Source organism: Syngnathus leptorhynchus, chromosome 14, assembly GCF_054491065.1.
Source record: "Syngnathus leptorhynchus isolate UIUO chromosome 14, UIUO_Slep, whole genome shotgun sequence".
NCBI classification, from domain to species: Eukaryota; Metazoa; Chordata; class Actinopteri; order Syngnathiformes; family Syngnathidae; genus Syngnathus; species Syngnathus leptorhynchus.
Genome location: NC_141208.1, coordinates 8,389,468 through 8,405,658, shown reverse-complemented (window position 1 = coordinate 8,405,658; position 16,191 = coordinate 8,389,468). Strand labels below are relative to the sequence as shown.

The 16,191-nt window shown below is 38.3% G+C and overlaps 3 protein-coding genes across 3 annotated transcripts; 1 reads left to right on the top strand and 2 right to left on the bottom strand.

Annotated features, from left to right (window-relative positions):
- Positions 1–562: 562 nt before the first annotated feature.
- Positions 563–4,111, bottom strand: LOC147046437 (uncharacterized). Its single transcript, XM_085930995.1, has 7 exons — positions 3,866–4,111; positions 2,962–3,106; positions 2,774–2,869; positions 2,376–2,520; positions 1,990–2,135; positions 1,627–1,766; positions 563–1,457 (listed from the first exon to the last, which is right to left on the bottom strand). The coding sequence occupies exons 1-7, from the start codon at positions 3,963–3,965 to the stop codon at positions 1,309–1,311; spliced, it is 921 nt and encodes a 306-aa protein (XP_085787121.1). The 5' UTR covers positions 3,966–4,111; the 3' UTR covers positions 563–1,308.
- A 707-nt stretch (positions 4,112–4,818) lies between these two features.
- Positions 4,819–8,950, bottom strand: c14h5orf22 (chromosome 14 C5orf22 homolog). The gene is made up of 10 exons (XM_085930027.1): positions 8,702–8,950; positions 7,837–7,982; positions 7,230–7,379; positions 6,998–7,128; positions 6,569–6,894; positions 6,368–6,430; positions 6,163–6,284; positions 5,991–6,057; positions 5,705–5,844; positions 4,819–5,308 (listed from the first exon to the last, which is right to left on the bottom strand). The coding sequence occupies exons 1-10, from the start codon at positions 8,771–8,773 to the stop codon at positions 5,152–5,154; spliced, it is 1,374 nt and encodes a 457-aa protein (XP_085786153.1). The 5' UTR covers positions 8,774–8,950; the 3' UTR covers positions 4,819–5,151.
- Positions 8,951–12,037: 3,087 nt separating this feature from the next.
- On the top strand, positions 12,038–15,711 carry cyp7a1 (cytochrome P450, family 7, subfamily A, polypeptide 1). Its single transcript, XM_085930742.1, has 8 exons — positions 12,038–12,238; positions 12,933–13,173; positions 13,284–13,493; positions 13,568–13,762; positions 13,894–14,093; positions 14,328–14,458; positions 14,590–14,768; positions 14,863–15,711. Exons 1-8 carry the CDS (start codon positions 12,156–12,158, stop codon positions 15,163–15,165), a joined length of 1,542 nt encoding a protein of 513 aa, XP_085786868.1. The 5' UTR covers positions 12,038–12,155; the 3' UTR covers positions 15,166–15,711.
- Positions 15,712–16,191: the final 480 nt, after the last annotated feature.

Below are 16,191 nucleotides of genomic sequence, written 5' to 3'. Positions count from 1 at the left end.
GCAGTCCAATTTCTTACGAGTTATCTTGGTTGCTATTTTTATAAGCCCCGCCTCCACGGTACGTGCAGTTCGTCGGGAGACTCGAGGTGCGTTTAAATACCGCACACAAAGTAGGACATCTCAAAACAATATAATCTAAAATAATTGAATTCAATGCACCAAACTGCAATGGCAGTTACACGAGCATACTACATGGAGTATGTGGAAACTCAATTCAATTTATTTCACGCACCAAAATCAGAACAGATGAATGTCAACTCAAGTCACAGGGTCAGCTGCTCTGGTAAAGTGGGCATGGATGGGCCTGGTAACGTGGAGGCCCACTTTGGGACGTTGTTGGAATTTCAATGCGTATTCGGGCTTTCTCTTCAACTAAGCGCATGGATAGGCAACTCCGGTCTTCGAGGGCCGGTGTCCTGCATGTTTTCTGTCTCCCTGTTGCAACACGGATCAAGTCTCAGGTCAGTCGGAGGTCTATCATCTGACCAAATGGATGCAGCAGCAACAACCTTTTGACCAAAATCACTACACTGCAGAAAGACTCGTGACAAATGATGTCAATAAATGCGTTTGACTTTATTCCCAAATGAAAATATAGAAACAATTTTTATGTTGCTGGTCGTTAGATTTATTTTGTAATAAGTGCCAGCATTGATTGTGAACACACAAAAACATACTATACGTATTTAATATCAAATATAGCAAGCTGCAAAATTGCAGAGGGTCGACAAAATATATAGTGCAGATTTGCGCTGTAACAATAATAATAAAAACACAGGATATTGAACATTACACACAAAGAGCTAAACATGGCATGCATTTAATAGACATATGTACTAATGACAGCAAAGTGCATGTTTATTAGCAGATGTAATTTAAAATGTGTAGATAACTAACAAACTACTTCATACTTACAAGTATAATGACGTATTTAACATTAACTGCCAGATATAAAAATGTAAGAACCTTCATATTTGAAAGGCACAATAGAAAACTCATGCAAAGTTTTGGTATGGAAAATAAGTATTTTCCTCATCAAAGGGTGAAAGAAGCTGCCATTGTTTATACACTGGGCAGTTAAGATGGGAAATTCAATAAGCTAAAAAAGAAAATGTAAAAAAAGCAGCAAGTTGCAACAGAAAAAAAGAGACTGAAAATCCAAAAGCACCATCACAAAAAAGATGGACATTAGAGTAAAATGTGAATTTTGAACAGGCCAGTGACAGCAACAGCAAAAGTGTCAAAATTACAAATGTCATCAAGTGTCAAAAGGGTTTCTGTGTCTAGTGGTCTGATGATTCCTTATACCTAGGATAAGATCTTGAATTTGGTTCCATCGAGAGGTGAATTCAGCTGCCGTGCCGACCCTGGAGAGAAGAGGGGTCTCCTTTTGTTTCTCCAGATGACATTACAGACTCGGAACACCAGCAGGATACAGGTCAACACCAGGAGAGTAACTAATGACACAAACATAGTATACAAGTGAACAGTCAAACTATCAATAACAACGTAACGCTGACCATACATTGGCTGACCACACTCCTTTATCCCGTGTAATGCTTTTTTTCTCAGCATCATTTGCATAGTTTGACAGACCTTTCTCTAAAACTGAGATGTTACACTCACCCATAAAGATGGCATTCGGGCTGGGGTCAGCTGAATCAAAATGTTTCAAGACATTTCCAAGCAGCGCCACGATCACAACCGGGTACACTGTCAGAATGTAGCGCACCCAACGATCCAGTACCCAGTTTTCCAGAATAAACCTGGACAGAGATCACTTATTGTAAAATATGATAAATATGATAGCGTGGTATTGTGGCACAATAGTACATCACAGCAAAATACAATTAAAACAACAACAACAATAAAATAATAATAAATATTATCGCATCAGTACATCTGGCAATCTATAAATATTCTAGTCTATAAAAAAATGGTGTAAAAGGGCCAAAAACAAAAAAAAAATGTTGTCTTTCGTAAGCTTACCAGCCCACCACCTCAGCAAACAGGAGGCAAAGGGACACTGTTGCTGCTGTGCTCTTGGCGACACCCCACAATTGAAGAACTAAAGTGAAGTTGATCAACGAAGCAATTGATGTCCATGTGGTGTAGAGCGCCAAACCATTCTGGACCTTCAAAGTTTCAATCAACAGAGAGACCAAATGAAATTATTGTAATTTTAACAACACAATATTATATAGTATTTATTGTTATTTTATATTTAAGACGTGAACCGCTTTTCGACAGTGCTGGCCAGCGGGCAACTGGTTAGAAGTAATTTTTTTTTTTTTTTTTTTTTTAAAAACCAAAAAATTAAGAGCTTTTTCTAGGCAACTCTGCACTTGCACTCACACAACAATCAGTCCACCTACCAGAATTCTGACACAGGTCAGGTCTTTGGGATAATAAGTTTTTAGCCAGAGTCCATAGTAATCTGTGACATAGCAACAGATACCCAAGGCACTGTGGTTGGTAATCACAACTAGGATCAATACAACCAATGCTGACAGCATTAACCTATAATAGAGAACAGACATGAGAAAATCATCAAATTAGCATCTATTTTATATGTTATGATAATCTGAACTTTATAATGTGGGTTATTAATTCAAGTGGGCACAGCTTTTCACATTTTAACATAGTCCTAGTAGATTAGAAGTATTTTGTTTTTTTTGTTTATTGTTTCCTGATAAATAAGACTGTATTTTTTAGGACACATTAACATTAACATGCATTGCGTAAAAAGAAGAATAAGAAACCATAAACATACTCTCTGTCCCACAACAGCAACCATATCATATTCAGCACAATGTTGAACAGCCAGAAGAAATAAAATGCATACGGCAGTACACACTGAGCCCAGGATCTGTTGAAAATGGGGTAAAAAAAAAAAAGTTACCATTGGTCTTAGAATGAATGGTTAAAAAGATTCCAGTGTACATTCTAATATTTGCTCACCCCCTGAACACAAATAGGGTAATATATATGACCATTAAGGAGAGCCAGGTATAAATAACACCCCAAATGGAGAAGGTCCAGCCAGCAGGAGTAATGTTGGTCTCATAACGGGCTGACACATTACCAGTTGAAGAATAGAAGGCACCTGCAAAACAGAGTCACCATTGAATGTTATTTTCTCCCACTCATCCTGTTCAGCATCACAGGTAAGGTAGAGCCCATTTTAGTTTATTTCACTTGGTCACTTGATAAAGTCAGACAGAGCACAGAGAACTTGGGCTTTAAATATTTGCTTGAAATTGGGTGTTAAATATCCAGATTTCATCCATCAATCCATTATCCAAACCTCTTCATTCTCACAAGGGTCGCGGGCATCCCAGCTGCCTTTGGGCAATAGGTGGGGTACACCCTGAACCGGTTGTCAGCCAATCATTGGGCACATACAGAACAATTCACATTTACAATCGTGCCCATGTACAATTCAGCGTTCTATTTGCGTATGGAATGTGGAAGGAAACCGGAGTACGCAGGGGAAACCCACGCAGGCACGGGGGAAACATGCAGACTACCCACAGGAAGACCAGATCCAGGAATCGAACCCACGACCTCTGCACTCTTTCCAGACAACTTATTCATTAGACTGATTTTAAAATGTAACTTGAAATCAAACTTTCTGGAATGAGGGCGCTACACTAACTTTTTCCGTGATAGTAATAGAACAGAGCTACAAACTTTCTCAGTTGGTAACACCAACCAAAATCAATAATGATTAAGGAGGTCCATGTAAAATGATTGATATTCTGAAAATTTTCACAGTATTCAATCATGTGGGAATGTTCCTTAAACCAACGCCCCACTCGCATAGGGAGTTTTAAAAACACTTTAGATTATTGCAACCACTTACCTCTACCAGCCCCTGCTAAACCGTTAACGACTAAAACTGCCACAAAAACCACCGCACACAAGATGATGACAAAGATCCGGGGGTAAATGATATCCCTCATTTTCTCTACGTTGTGACTTCTTTATCCAAGTCTTCTCCTCGGGTGGTTCCAGGCAAAAATATGAAGACATGCCAACGTTCTGCCGCACCCCGGTTAACTAACGTGCCTACGTCACGGCCATGTTAGCAGGGGCGGTTTTCGATCAACGGCAACGCATGAAAATTATGTAAATAAGGTGTTTCCACAAAAAAAAGTTGTTCATTTCGCAACCAACTCACATGAGGTTTATTTTTTATTTGTCAATGCCAATCAGTGGGATATCAATCAAGAACATTTGAAAGGGGGCGGGGCGATGAACATTGTGTAAGGTTTCTACTAACAGGTATAATTGTACGCTGCTGTGCACAACAATGTGCCGCATGATTCTTATAATTATTGTACGCCACTGTGTATAACCGTGTGCCGCATGATTTGCGTCTTTGTTCTTTCGCTATTCTTGCCGGTGACGCCCATGAAACGCGTCTTTGCCCCTACTAGCTTAGCAACACTATAGGCATGCATCCATGTGGTTGCATAGCAAACAATGACTTGAACGGCGCGGCCTGTTGCTGTCACCGAGTGGGCCAACTTGGAATGCGACACAGCTTCCAAATGACCATTAAACCTAACCAAAATTTCTGTTTCAAAATTTAAAACAAGTATTAAAAGGCAAAGTATTGTAAAACAGTGAAATGTTATATCTTTCATTCATATATTTGTTGAAAGTGATGAAAAAAAGTAAGATCTTCATTATGTATGTGGTATATTTCTTCAGAAGGGCAAGTCTGTCCTAAATTCCCCCCAGAGCGGCTGATGAGCAATTGGAGATGGCAAAACAACGACGACATTGGGAAAATATTTTATTCATCCCAAATACTGCTGATATCAGAAAACAAATCTCCACCAAGAAATGGTAGGCGTTTTTTTGTTTATTTGTGGGTGCTTATAGGGCGCGACATAACATTCGAGAATTGAACCTACGACGCGCCGGATTGAAGGTTCACGGCGACCGTCTCCCCATTATGTGCTCCGAGAGCGCACACTTAATGTCATAGAATGTGTACTTGTGTCTCAAGAAAAAAATCCACAAGAAAGTTTTTTGTTGTTTTTACCAATCTTGGCATAAACCAGAAACTAACATGTAACAATAGAAATTTACACGCAGACAGTGCTTGAAAAAACAATTTAGATCACAGTCCTGGAGTTCTTATGGGGTTTGAGCTTGATGGTCCTGAACCTCTGTCTTAGTATTTTCATAGTCCTTTTGTATGTCCAATGGTCCATACTGCTTTTCTAGTACTCTCAGTATTCTGCATTGGACTAAATCCACTTGTTCGACAGGGCAGTATTCATCGAGACTGGATCTAAAACACATATAAAAATGCACAAGGAAGAATAAGAGTCATCAACAGTATACAATCAGTCACAATTCTTTGTAGGTCCAGTAAACTCTTTTTACTACTATTATATTTACCTATACTATATATATATATATATATATATATATATATATATATATATATATATATATATATATATATATATTATTATATATACTATAAACTATTTACCTCTATGTCAGGAGGATAGGGAATGAGCAAATAGCGAAAATTGGTGAAGACGAATTGCATTATAGTAAGCGTTCATTGGATACAGATATGTATATATAAATAATATAATGCCAAATTGTAAATACACAGGGGTTCACTGTAATGCCCTAGACTCATTGGGCTCTGAAACTAACATAACTAATTGCTAACCTGGACATTGTCACCAGAGTAGGTAAAGGTAGGTGCTTCAGAAAGCATTGTACAGCTGATACAAGTCTGTCGATCTCTTCATCAGAGCTAATATGATGGGGCAACTCGATAGAGTCACAGGTTAAACCTGCCTGATGTACCTGAGGATGAGAAGAAAAAAATCAATAGCTAATAAAGACAACAAGTGAACAAATTCAGATGTGAACAAGTAAGCAAAAACCACTCAATGCAAAAAGAGAGTCATTATTACATATATGAATCTGTGGCAATCATTGATCATTCTTACCAATTCGTAATCTGGGTGAGGATTTCGTGACTTCAAACTGGAAACCAGGCGGACAAAACAGGCCTTTCTGAAGACACAAAAAAGTAATTATCCACTGGTAATTTCTTTGTGGGGATTACAAAACTCAAGTAAGAGAGAACATTTGGTCAATGTTGAGGAAAGCTATCCTTACCCAAGTTTGCCAACCCAACGTGAAACAATCTCTTCTCGATCGTCTTCTATCAGATCGGCAAATGCTGCTTCTAAGTCTTCCAACTGTTGAATACGATGATCAACACATTCATTAAGCTCCTCCTGGAGATGAAAATAAAAAATAAATTCATGTTAACATATCGAAATGTAGGAGTGTTCATTCTGGAGTGTTATGGAAGTCTGACCTCATTAGCAGTCGGAGCAGGCCCTCTGAAGCTGTAGAGTTCCTGAAGGATGGTATATTCCTCCTTCAAAAAGACACCATAAATCAATTCATTATGTTGCATGATAAATGCAAATAAAATCCCACACATTCACTTCACAAAAACAATCACAGTAACAACGTCCACAAATACAAAATGGAAATAGTAAGCCGGAGTAGGTACCTCAGTATATAGTTCCTTGAATGGGTTCTTACAGGAGAAGAAATCTAAGTCAATATCCAGGATGTATGGCTCTGTTTGATTCAGGACAGTTGATATCTTTTCAACAACATAACTTGTGGATCCTTCTTCATTTCCATCATTGCAATCTCTTTTTACACTGCAGCTTTGTTCTTGCCTGGCATCTTTAATAACAGATCCGACCTCTGCGAGTTGTGGTACATCAGGTTTTGGAAGGAGTTGAGAGCAACTGGTATCCCCAACTTGAGGACATTCTCTTCTGGGTTTCTTGGCAAGCTGCGTCTCAGAATCTTCCTCCGTTTTCATTTCTGCAATATTTATTTTGGGGGTTGGGAAAGAAGCAAATTATTTTGGCAATGCCGATGGGAGATGATATGGCACATTAATATGATACTTCTGCTGAATACATACCTGCAAAAGGTTGGTGATGATTAACAGGATTGACTTTAATCACATTTAATTTGAAGGGTTTGGGGTTTTCAAGTTGTTCCTCTGGAACATACAAGCCATCGCTGAGGAAGTAATGATCTTTACTTGTCACCCTGCCAAAAGTGGAGAGAATTATGTAAAAGATACTTTGATGACAAGTCAAGACGAAAACAAATAGTCTCATCAAAACCAATTTGGAATTTGTGCATAATACCTAATGGTAGTTGTGGATGAGTCTTTGCCAACAGTCATTTTGTGTTCCCCTTCCATGATTTGCTGTGACCAGTATGGGTGTAGCCATGCCACACAAGAGATGTGGCCAGCATAAACCATGGGCATGATCCAGTTTTCTATACTCAACTCACTGAAAAAAAAAGTCTGTAATCAATAGCTTTAAGCACAATATGTCAGTCTTACTATCTAATGCATGTGAGCAGTTAGCATAACAATATGGGACGCTATTTAAGGGAGACAACCCAGTGATATTTTTCATTACTAAAACCTAAGGACTCTGACAACTTCGGCCAAAGTGGAGATTTCTAGATATCTCCAGATCCGCATTTGGCTGTGTACAGGAATAACCTGAGATTTAGAAATTTTAGAGGACCATCCATCAGCCAGTACTTCTTCACAACTACACTTGTCTCGGAGGCACAACGTGTTTCCATGCTGCCTCTTTTCAACATAGAGACAAGACATGACACACAAAAACATTCACAATAACACACTAGACACACAATCATCGTCTTTTGTTGGAGCACCCCCCGACCACAAACCCCTCAACGTCCCTCGGATTTCATTCAATTCTTGACAAAACATACCTAAACAATTTATCCTTTTCAAAAACTGTATCAGCACACAAGTTGACAGGAATTAGTAGATCTGGATGGGAGTCTAAATGAATAAGCTTAATGTTCTTCATGGGGAGATGTCTTGTTGCAATGGCACGATATATATGGCACACCACCTAAAGAAGACAAGAACAAATGCAGCTTACATTTTGAAAATGGATTGCACTTATTTGTTTAAAATGTAAACATTAAATTTTAAATGATCAAACTGCAACCACACAGAAATGTCTGCAGAAATAGCTTGATATTTTCCATTCACTCAGTAAACCTGTTAGCTCTAACCTTGCCCACAAGTTGAATTTATGTGGTATTTGTGACACAAAACAAACACTGCAATTGATTTAGTTGACGTAAAATAAATAAAGTCTAAATAATAATAAATCAATTTTATTTTTTTAAAACGTTACAATTATTTTCCATTTCCAATTTTGCGGACCACGTGCAATATCGCCACGGACCACTAGAGGGCCGCGGATCACCGGGTGACAATCCCTAATATAAGGCAAGAAAACGGTTGACAAATAACGCCCCGCCCCTGCGGCTAAAGAAATTGATACGCCGATAAAAAAAAAATCTCCCTATTTTTCACGCCGATAAAAAATAAATCTATTTTTCACAACCCAAAGTTGACAAGTATGGAACTGCAAAACAGACCTGCGCGACGTGCTCATGAAAATCACCTCACGAAAAATGGCAGAAACAATTCCATTGTCATGTCCCTACTTTAAGTCTTATTAACTATTTTATCTGGCCAGCACTCGCCAGGACATCTCAAGTACAGTACAGTACAATATAATACAGTACAGTACAATACAACACAGTAGCACTGACTTACATCGTGGTGGTCCTCTACGATCCATACTGGCAGATGTTTATAAAACCGCGCTGGTTGAACAAAACTCATCATTAGCTCGATACAAAAGAGGGATATGCACACTTATCAAACGCATTAGTGACAAACAAACGAAAAAACACTTGAAGCGTTTACGGTGGTTCACGTTCACAACAGAGTTTCGTTTTCGTCTTATTTCTTCATCTTTTGTGTTTAATGGCGGTTAGCAATCAGTTTTTACGGATTATTACCGCCACCATCTGGACTGGAGTGTGGTTCAAGCGTCTCCCTCCCCTAAATACGAACTAACTAAATGAATTAAAATAATAATAATAATAATAATAATAATAATAATAATAATAATAATAATAATAATAGACAAACAAATACATGAAATGTAGGTAGTAGCTCCATATTCTGTGCAGTAATCCCAGATTCTTCAGGTAATTGTGGAGGAAGTTGTAACATCTGTCTAGTGCGAACATTTTCTGTAGGCTAATGTCCATATGTCTTTCTTGCAGCCGAGTGAATATTAGTTGTCTGAAAAGATACAACTTTTATTTTTGTTCATCTTTTTTTTCTTACTATATTAATCTTGTTCCTCATGGTGCATTACCGCTCCTACTTGTATGGGGTCCAGAATCCTTCAGTACTACAGTAAAGCGCAATCAAAAACTAAATAAACAAAACAGGTACATAAAAAAAAACCAAGACAAATTTCCAAATAAAAATAGATCGTCTTTATTTTCCTTTTCCTTACAAACTATAACAAGGCTTTCTACTTAAATTGAATATGCATTTTCCATGCAATTGATTGCTAGACACTTAAATGTAGTTTAATGACACTCTAGGGTAAAAAACAAACAAACAAAAAAACCCAAAGTTCGAAACACAAATGTGAAAATTGTCCCCAGTCTCCACTCCCTCTCATTTCTGACAACTCCTGCCCAAAGTCAGCTGGAACCCTACAACTCACCTGCAAACCTGATGAGTAGAAGTGGCGTAGAAAAGTCTTATGTAACACATAGCTAAACATTAGCTAGGGTTTCGAGCTGGATGGATTAAGAGAAAAAGAAAAAGCAGTTTAAACTGTGAAAATAATTTATGATTTTAAAGAATATGCATTTATCAATCCATATTCTATTATCATTCACAGAATTGCTTTTACATTGTTCAATGATTTTGTGTTTATTTGATAATGACTAATGTGTTTCCAATGCTGTTATGTTGTCTTGACATTTAAGATGTACATTTTTGGGGTATTCTGCGATGACAATAAAGGCATTCTAATTCTGGGGATCAGCGTTCAACTTTTGGTTTGGTGGATAACTAATTCATCATTTTTGCAAGACACAGATAAATCACTACCTTTCAAACAACATTTTAGTTTAATGTAACATAATTAAAACATTTCAGTCTACCCCCTGGAAACCTCCACCTCTGCATTTGGGCATGTACAGTAAGTGGATGTGTCACAATTCATCTGTCAACAATCCAGAGCTCCATAAAGTCAGATTCAATTTAGCCCATAGTGACCTAAAAGAGGGAGGGTTGTTCCAGGTTATTTGAGTGTGAACTCATGTTAACTACAACAGATGACTCGAGTGAGGTCAGTATGGGTGAATAAGCTGAGCCTGAGAGCATTATTTGTTCAGGTAAAAAATTCTATGACACATATGATATATAGGTTGACCAATTTTCATTGATACCAATGTGGAAAACAGCCAAACTACATTAAATGCAAAAAGAAAAAAAAAAAATCCCTAATCTTACAATGACAAATGATGTTTTAGCAGAAGTGTGGCTTGCAGTTTTTTTCAAACGAGTCTCAGTAAAGTCATAGAGTCCTCAATGTTGCAATAGCTTCGGTTACATGGGTACAAAGGTCACACAACTGCGAATGCCAAGAGAATAATACAACTCACTCCGTCAGTCAATCACTGCAGCCTTGACCTTGACAAGTGGACCAGCTGAATTCACAAGGATAACACTCTTTATCAGCATTTACAGCGCCGCAATCCAATTTCCAATCAGGTCTTTCCAGTTCTATAATGAAGATGTTTACATTTCAAGTGACCTTTCATAAGATTGACTGATAGTTACTTTGATCAAATACTTTTTATTTAAATGAATTAAAAAGGCAAGCAAAGCACAAATAGACAGGGGAACAAAAGGACTGCAAAAAGTTCCAAAAGTGATCCAAAAGGAAGAGTCTTGACAAAGTCCAAGCAAAAAATGATTGTGTAAAAAGGAACAACAAAAGGGATTCTAACTGTGAGCTGTGGCAGCAAGGGTTTGAGAACTATGGATGCTTCGGTGATCACAAGTTCAAACAAAAACTACAGGCAACAATGTAAAAATAATGAACAAAACAAATTTGGACGTGACTTGGATCGGACAGCGTAACGCACAGCGTAATGCGCATAGTAACGCACATCGTAGCGCGCAGCATAACGCGCAGCGCAATGCGCAACGTGCAAGGCCACGCACAGCGCAACGCACAGCGCAGCGTAACGCGCAGCGTAACGCGCAACGCACAGCGCAGCGTAACGCGCAGCGTAACGCACATTTGCATTTATGAAGAAGTCATTCAATTATAAACTGTAACTAATTACATTTTGGAAGTAATTTGCCCAACACGGCTAACAAACGACCCCATCTCCAAAGTAGTCTGTTAAAATGAGGTTGTGTGTGTGTGTGTGTTTGTGTGTGTGCGTGTGTGTGTGTGCGTGTGTGTGTGTGTGTGTGTGTGTGTGTGTGTGTGTGTGTGTGTGTGTGTGTGTGTGTGTGTGTGTGTGTGTGTGCGCGTGTGTATTTTACAGTTAAAATTTATCCCCACACACGTGTTCGCTGGATACCCAGAATTGAATAAAGTACATATCACATGCTGTTCCCCCATCTGCCTCTTCACACATAGTTACATTGAAAACAAAACAAGCGCAAAGAGGAGACCTTGAATCTATTTACCAACCCTTATGTCTTTCAGGTAACACTGTCCATGGACTCTGGTCAAGGCCATCATACACACAAGCCCACTCAGTCATTGCACACATGTGTTTGATAGAAAAGTCATTTTGACTGATTATAGAGGGTATGTACAAATGAGTTAAAATCACTTGCAAGATCTAATAATGTTCCACATCGGGAATTATTATTTAAAGACTAAAAATAGACAATTTAGTGCAATCGTAGTGACTAAGCAATAGTGACAAATCATCACCGGGCTCATATTAAGTGATGACATAATGCACATTTTTGGTCCGCCTTTGGGCCCACCCCAAGACACAATGTGTTATAAAAACCTCCGACATGCGAATGTGTCATCACTCTCATGCTGATCAATGGCACATACGCACTCATGCACATGTAAAAATACTGATTGATTACACAATTTTGATCTCTTGCGGGAAAGACTTTTATTTTGTTGGAACTTCCCATCATTACCACTGTTGCCAATATGATAATAAGCATCGCTCTGATATGGGCAGTGCTGGTGGGGTTCTGCTGCATCCTTTGGTTGGCTGTGGGGACACGACGCAGGTAAGACTATATTCAATCTGGGTATACAAAATGTGAGAGAAAAGCATTTATGATACCTCAAAAATGCTTAAAAAAATGTAATAAGGATAAATTTACATCTCAAAACCTGATGTTCTTAAAAAAAAAAGGAGATACTTTTTCAAATCAGTGTCAAAAATACATTTTGGGATATAAAGCCATCGCTGGTTCAAATTAGTTCTTGACTTATCTGATTTTGGAAAAGAATTGACTGGAAGTGCGAATGTTGCCTTTGCAAGCCTTTAAAACACAGGTGTCAGACTCAAGGCCCGGGGGCCAGATACGGCCCGCCACATCATTTTATGTGGCCCGCGAAAACAAATTGTGCATCAAATTCGTGTCATTACTAGAATTGCAAATTGTCTTCACTTTTAATAATATATATTTTTTGAAATATTTGATCAGTTTTTACTCGCCTGATTTGAAAATGAGTTATTTGTCAGTTTGTTTTGTAGCTTTTACTGTATATAATATGAGGTGCTCATACATTTATTTGGGTTGACAATCATAATGGCCCTCCGAAAGAAACTATGACTACAATGCGGCCCGCGAAAAAAATGACTTTGACACCCCTGTTTTAAAACATCAATTGTCAAGCTAAAACAAGACCTGTTAGTTTAAGCTTTCTAATAGTGACTCAGTAAATGAGGTAGATGGTTTATTTCATTGTCCACAGGCAGTCTGGAGAGCCCGCAGTTGAAAATGGTTTGATACCATACCTTGGTTGTGCTCTCCAATTTGGGGCCAACCCTCTTCAGTTCCTCCATAGCCGTCAGAAGAAGTATGGCCACATTTTCACCTGCAAGATTGCAGGCCAGTACATTCATTTCCTGTGTGACCCCTTCTCTTACCACTCAGTCATTAGACAAGGTAGACACTTGGACTGGAGGAAATTCCACTTTGCTACATCAGTAAAGGTAAATTTATACCATTTGAAAGCTGTAAAGTTTTTGTAAATGTTTGTTTTACTTGTAATGTGTGTTTTTAAACACATTTTTATTGTCAACTTTCTTTACTAACTCACCAGGCATTTGGCCATGATAGTTTTGACCCTCGACATGGCCACACCACAGAAAATCTCCACCAGACTTTTTTGAAGACTTTGCAAGGTGAGGCATTGCCCTCACTAATCGACAGCATGATGGAGCATCTCCAAGATGTAATGTTGAAGTCCAACACTCTCAGTCCCAGCATGGAATGCTGGGAAGTAGATGGCATTTTTGCTTTTTGCTACAAGGTAAGCGAATAACTTTCTGTTTGTACTCCACATAGCACAGACTTGATTAAAGTTATTTGGATTTTGTTTTCCAGGTGATGTTTGAGTCAGGCTATCTTACATTGTTCGGTAAAGATCTTGGTGGGGATAAATGCCAAGCCCGGCAGGCAGCTCAGAAAGCCTTGGTGCTGAATACGTTGGAAAATTTCAAGGAGTTTGACAAAATCTTCCCAGCTTTGGTAGCTGGCCTCCCTATTCATGTCTTTAAGAGTGCCTACAGTGCAAGAGAGGTCAGAAGCAATCTTGACAAGAAATGGAAGAGATGAAATGATAACCTATTTATTTCATGTCTCGATGATGTCAAAATTCATTTTGGTATTTCTGTGCCTTTTTTTTTTTTTTTTTTTTTTTTAATATGCAGAATCTAGCAAAAACAATGCATGCTGAAAACTTATCCAAGAGGGAGAATGTTTCGGATCTGATCTCTATGAGGATGATCCTTAACGATTCCTTATCTACCTTCAATGATGTAAGCAAGGCCAGAACTCATGTTGCACTCCTCTGGGCTTCACAGGCTAATACATTGCCTGCAACCTTTTGGAGTCTTTTTTACATGATAAGGTATTACAAACTCTTTTTTTTTTGATGACTCACCATTCTGTATATATTTTATGAATTTATTTATTTATATAATTAATTTTTCTAGTAGTGTACAAAAGCCTACTATTGATTTTATCACTGCAATTAAAGCAAATTGATTCGGTTACATCAAGAATGTTGTTGTTTACCTATAATAAAGAAACTGAAATACTGCACATGCAACAGTGACCACATTGCTCCTATATCTGTTTGTAGAAGTCCAGATGCAATGAAAGCAGCTCGTGAGGAGGTGCAAAGAGTACTGGAAGCATCGGGTCAGACCATTAACCCGAGTGATCCCACATTGAACCTGAAAAGAGACCAACTGGACAATATGCCTGTTTTGGGTGAGTTGATTGCAATAAATAAGTCAATTATCATTAACATTTTAATACTTCAGACTTTATTTAAGAAAACTGTTCCAAGTCCATTTGATGTTTTCACGTTTGTATTATATTGATCTATCTTTCAATCACAGACAGTATCATAAAGGAAGCCATGCGTCTATCCAGTGCTTCCATGAACGTGCGAGTTGCCAAAGAGGACTTTTTACTTCACCTTGACAACCAGGAAGCATATCATATACGCAAAGATGATGTCATAGCCCTTTATCCTCCTATGCTGCACTACGATCCAGAAATCTATGAAGATCCCTATGTAAGAAGCATTCAAAGTTGATATATCAGAACAAGATCAGCCTAATATACAGCAAATTTGCTTATTGGCTATTTCTGTCCTCTTGAATCTGCAGGAATATAAATTTGACCGATTTCTGGATAAAACCGGTCAGGAGAAAACGACTTTCTATCGCAATGGCAGGAAATTACGCTACTTCTACATGCCATTTGGATCTGGGGTCACCAAATGCCCCGGCAGATTTTTTGCCATATATGAAATCAAGCAATTCTTGACATTAGTTCTGGCTTACTTCGAAATGGAACTTCTGGACCCTGCCATCAAAGTCCCACCTCTTGACCAGTCACGGGCTGGATTAGGAATCCTTCAACCAACATATGACATAGATTTTAGATACAAATTGAAATCTAACTATTAATTGTTTGGTTGTTCCAAAACATAATTTCATTACACGTGACAAAATGTACATAGTGTATATTTAAATATTAATGTAGAAGTCTTGCTACTTTTGTAAATAGATGTTGTACTGGTGTATATTAAAGCATTGATTTGTTGCTCTGGAACATAAATTCTGGCCTTTAATGCAGTCAGTGTATTTAAGATTTATTTTAATTTCTTCATTTTGTGGAAGTTTTGGTGAGTAAGCTTGGTGGGTGTGACGGCTCAATCAACCAAAATTATTGTACAGCACAGCAAAGACATTTATAGTAAAAATGGATGGAGAGATGGATGACGAGGGTGCTAAAAGAGGTGATGACAGGCCAGTAAAAAAAATAAAATAAAATTGAAATATGCGCTGCAGTGGCGGAGGTCAGTAGCAGGCCTCTCACCCAGCAGGCCTACAGTTAGGGTTGGGGTGATGTGTTTTGTCTTTTGTGATGTCATGCTCTTGGATCTTTGATGACTTCTCTAGCCACAGTTGTTGGCAGACAGTCATGGAATAAAGATATGTTCCTCCCTTCTGCCACACTACCTCTTTTTACGGTGCTGAAATGTAGCTATAGTGCTGCCTAACCCAAAGCATCGCTCAGGTGATGCAATGTGGTTGTCGTTGTCGGACTGCTTGTCGTGTGCAACCGTCAGACACAGCGACGGTGACTTTGTCCTCAGAGGAGCTTGACTGTAAACAAGCATACTGGTTATATGTTGTTATGAAACAATTATAAAATTATACCACACTTCACCGGGGTCGATGGTTGTTTAAAACAAAGCAATGCAACCTTTGTTCATTATTCATACAACCTACAGCTGGTTTAGGGTTTAATATTTCATATTTAATGGATTTAAATTTGTCGTCTATTTTAGCTTATTCTATAGACCTAAGATAGACGTCTAAACTATGTCTACACATAGACCTAATATAGATGTCTATTTTAGGTCTATAGAATAATCTAAAATAGACGTCTATATCAGGTTACAGAAATAACCACATTTCACATGTACG

Excerpts from the sequence above, each read along its gene's own strand:
- cyp7a1 (XM_085930742.1), top strand. The coding sequence starts at position 12,156 with ATGATAATAAGCATCGCTCTGATATGGGCAGTGCTGGTGGGGTTCTGC. Across the intron at positions 13,494-13,567 it reads TTTTTGCTTTTTGCTACAAG|GTGATGTTTGAGTCAGGCTA; the intron begins GTAAGCGAATAA and ends TTTGTTTTCCAG. Across the intron at positions 14,459-14,589 it reads GGACAATATGCCTGTTTTGG|ACAGTATCATAAAGGAAGCC; the intron begins GTGAGTTGATTG and ends TTTCAATCACAG.
- c14h5orf22 (XM_085930027.1), bottom strand. The coding sequence starts at position 8,773 with ATGATGAGTTTTGTTCAACCAGCGCGGTTTTATAAACATCTGCCAGTA. Across the intron at positions 7,983-8,701 it reads TCGTAGAGGACCACCACGAT|GTGGTGTGCCATATATATCG; the intron begins GTAAGTCAGTGC and ends TGTCTTCTTTAG. Across the intron at positions 5,309-5,704 it reads ACTCTGGTGACAATGTCCAG|ATCCAGTCTCGATGAATACT; the intron begins GTTAGCAATTAG and ends TATGTGTTTTAG.
- LOC147046437 (XM_085930995.1), bottom strand. The coding sequence starts at position 3,965 with ATGAGGGATATCATTTACCCCCGGATCTTTGTCATCATCTTGTGTGCG. Across the intron at positions 2,870-2,961 it reads ACCCTATTTGTGTTCAGGGG|ATCCTGGGCTCAGTGTGTAC; the intron begins GTGAGCAAATAT and ends CATTTTCAACAG. Across the intron at positions 2,136-2,375 it reads TGACCTGTGTCAGAATTCTG|GTCCAGAATGGTTTGGCGCT; the intron begins GTAGGTGGACTG and ends GAAACTTTGAAG.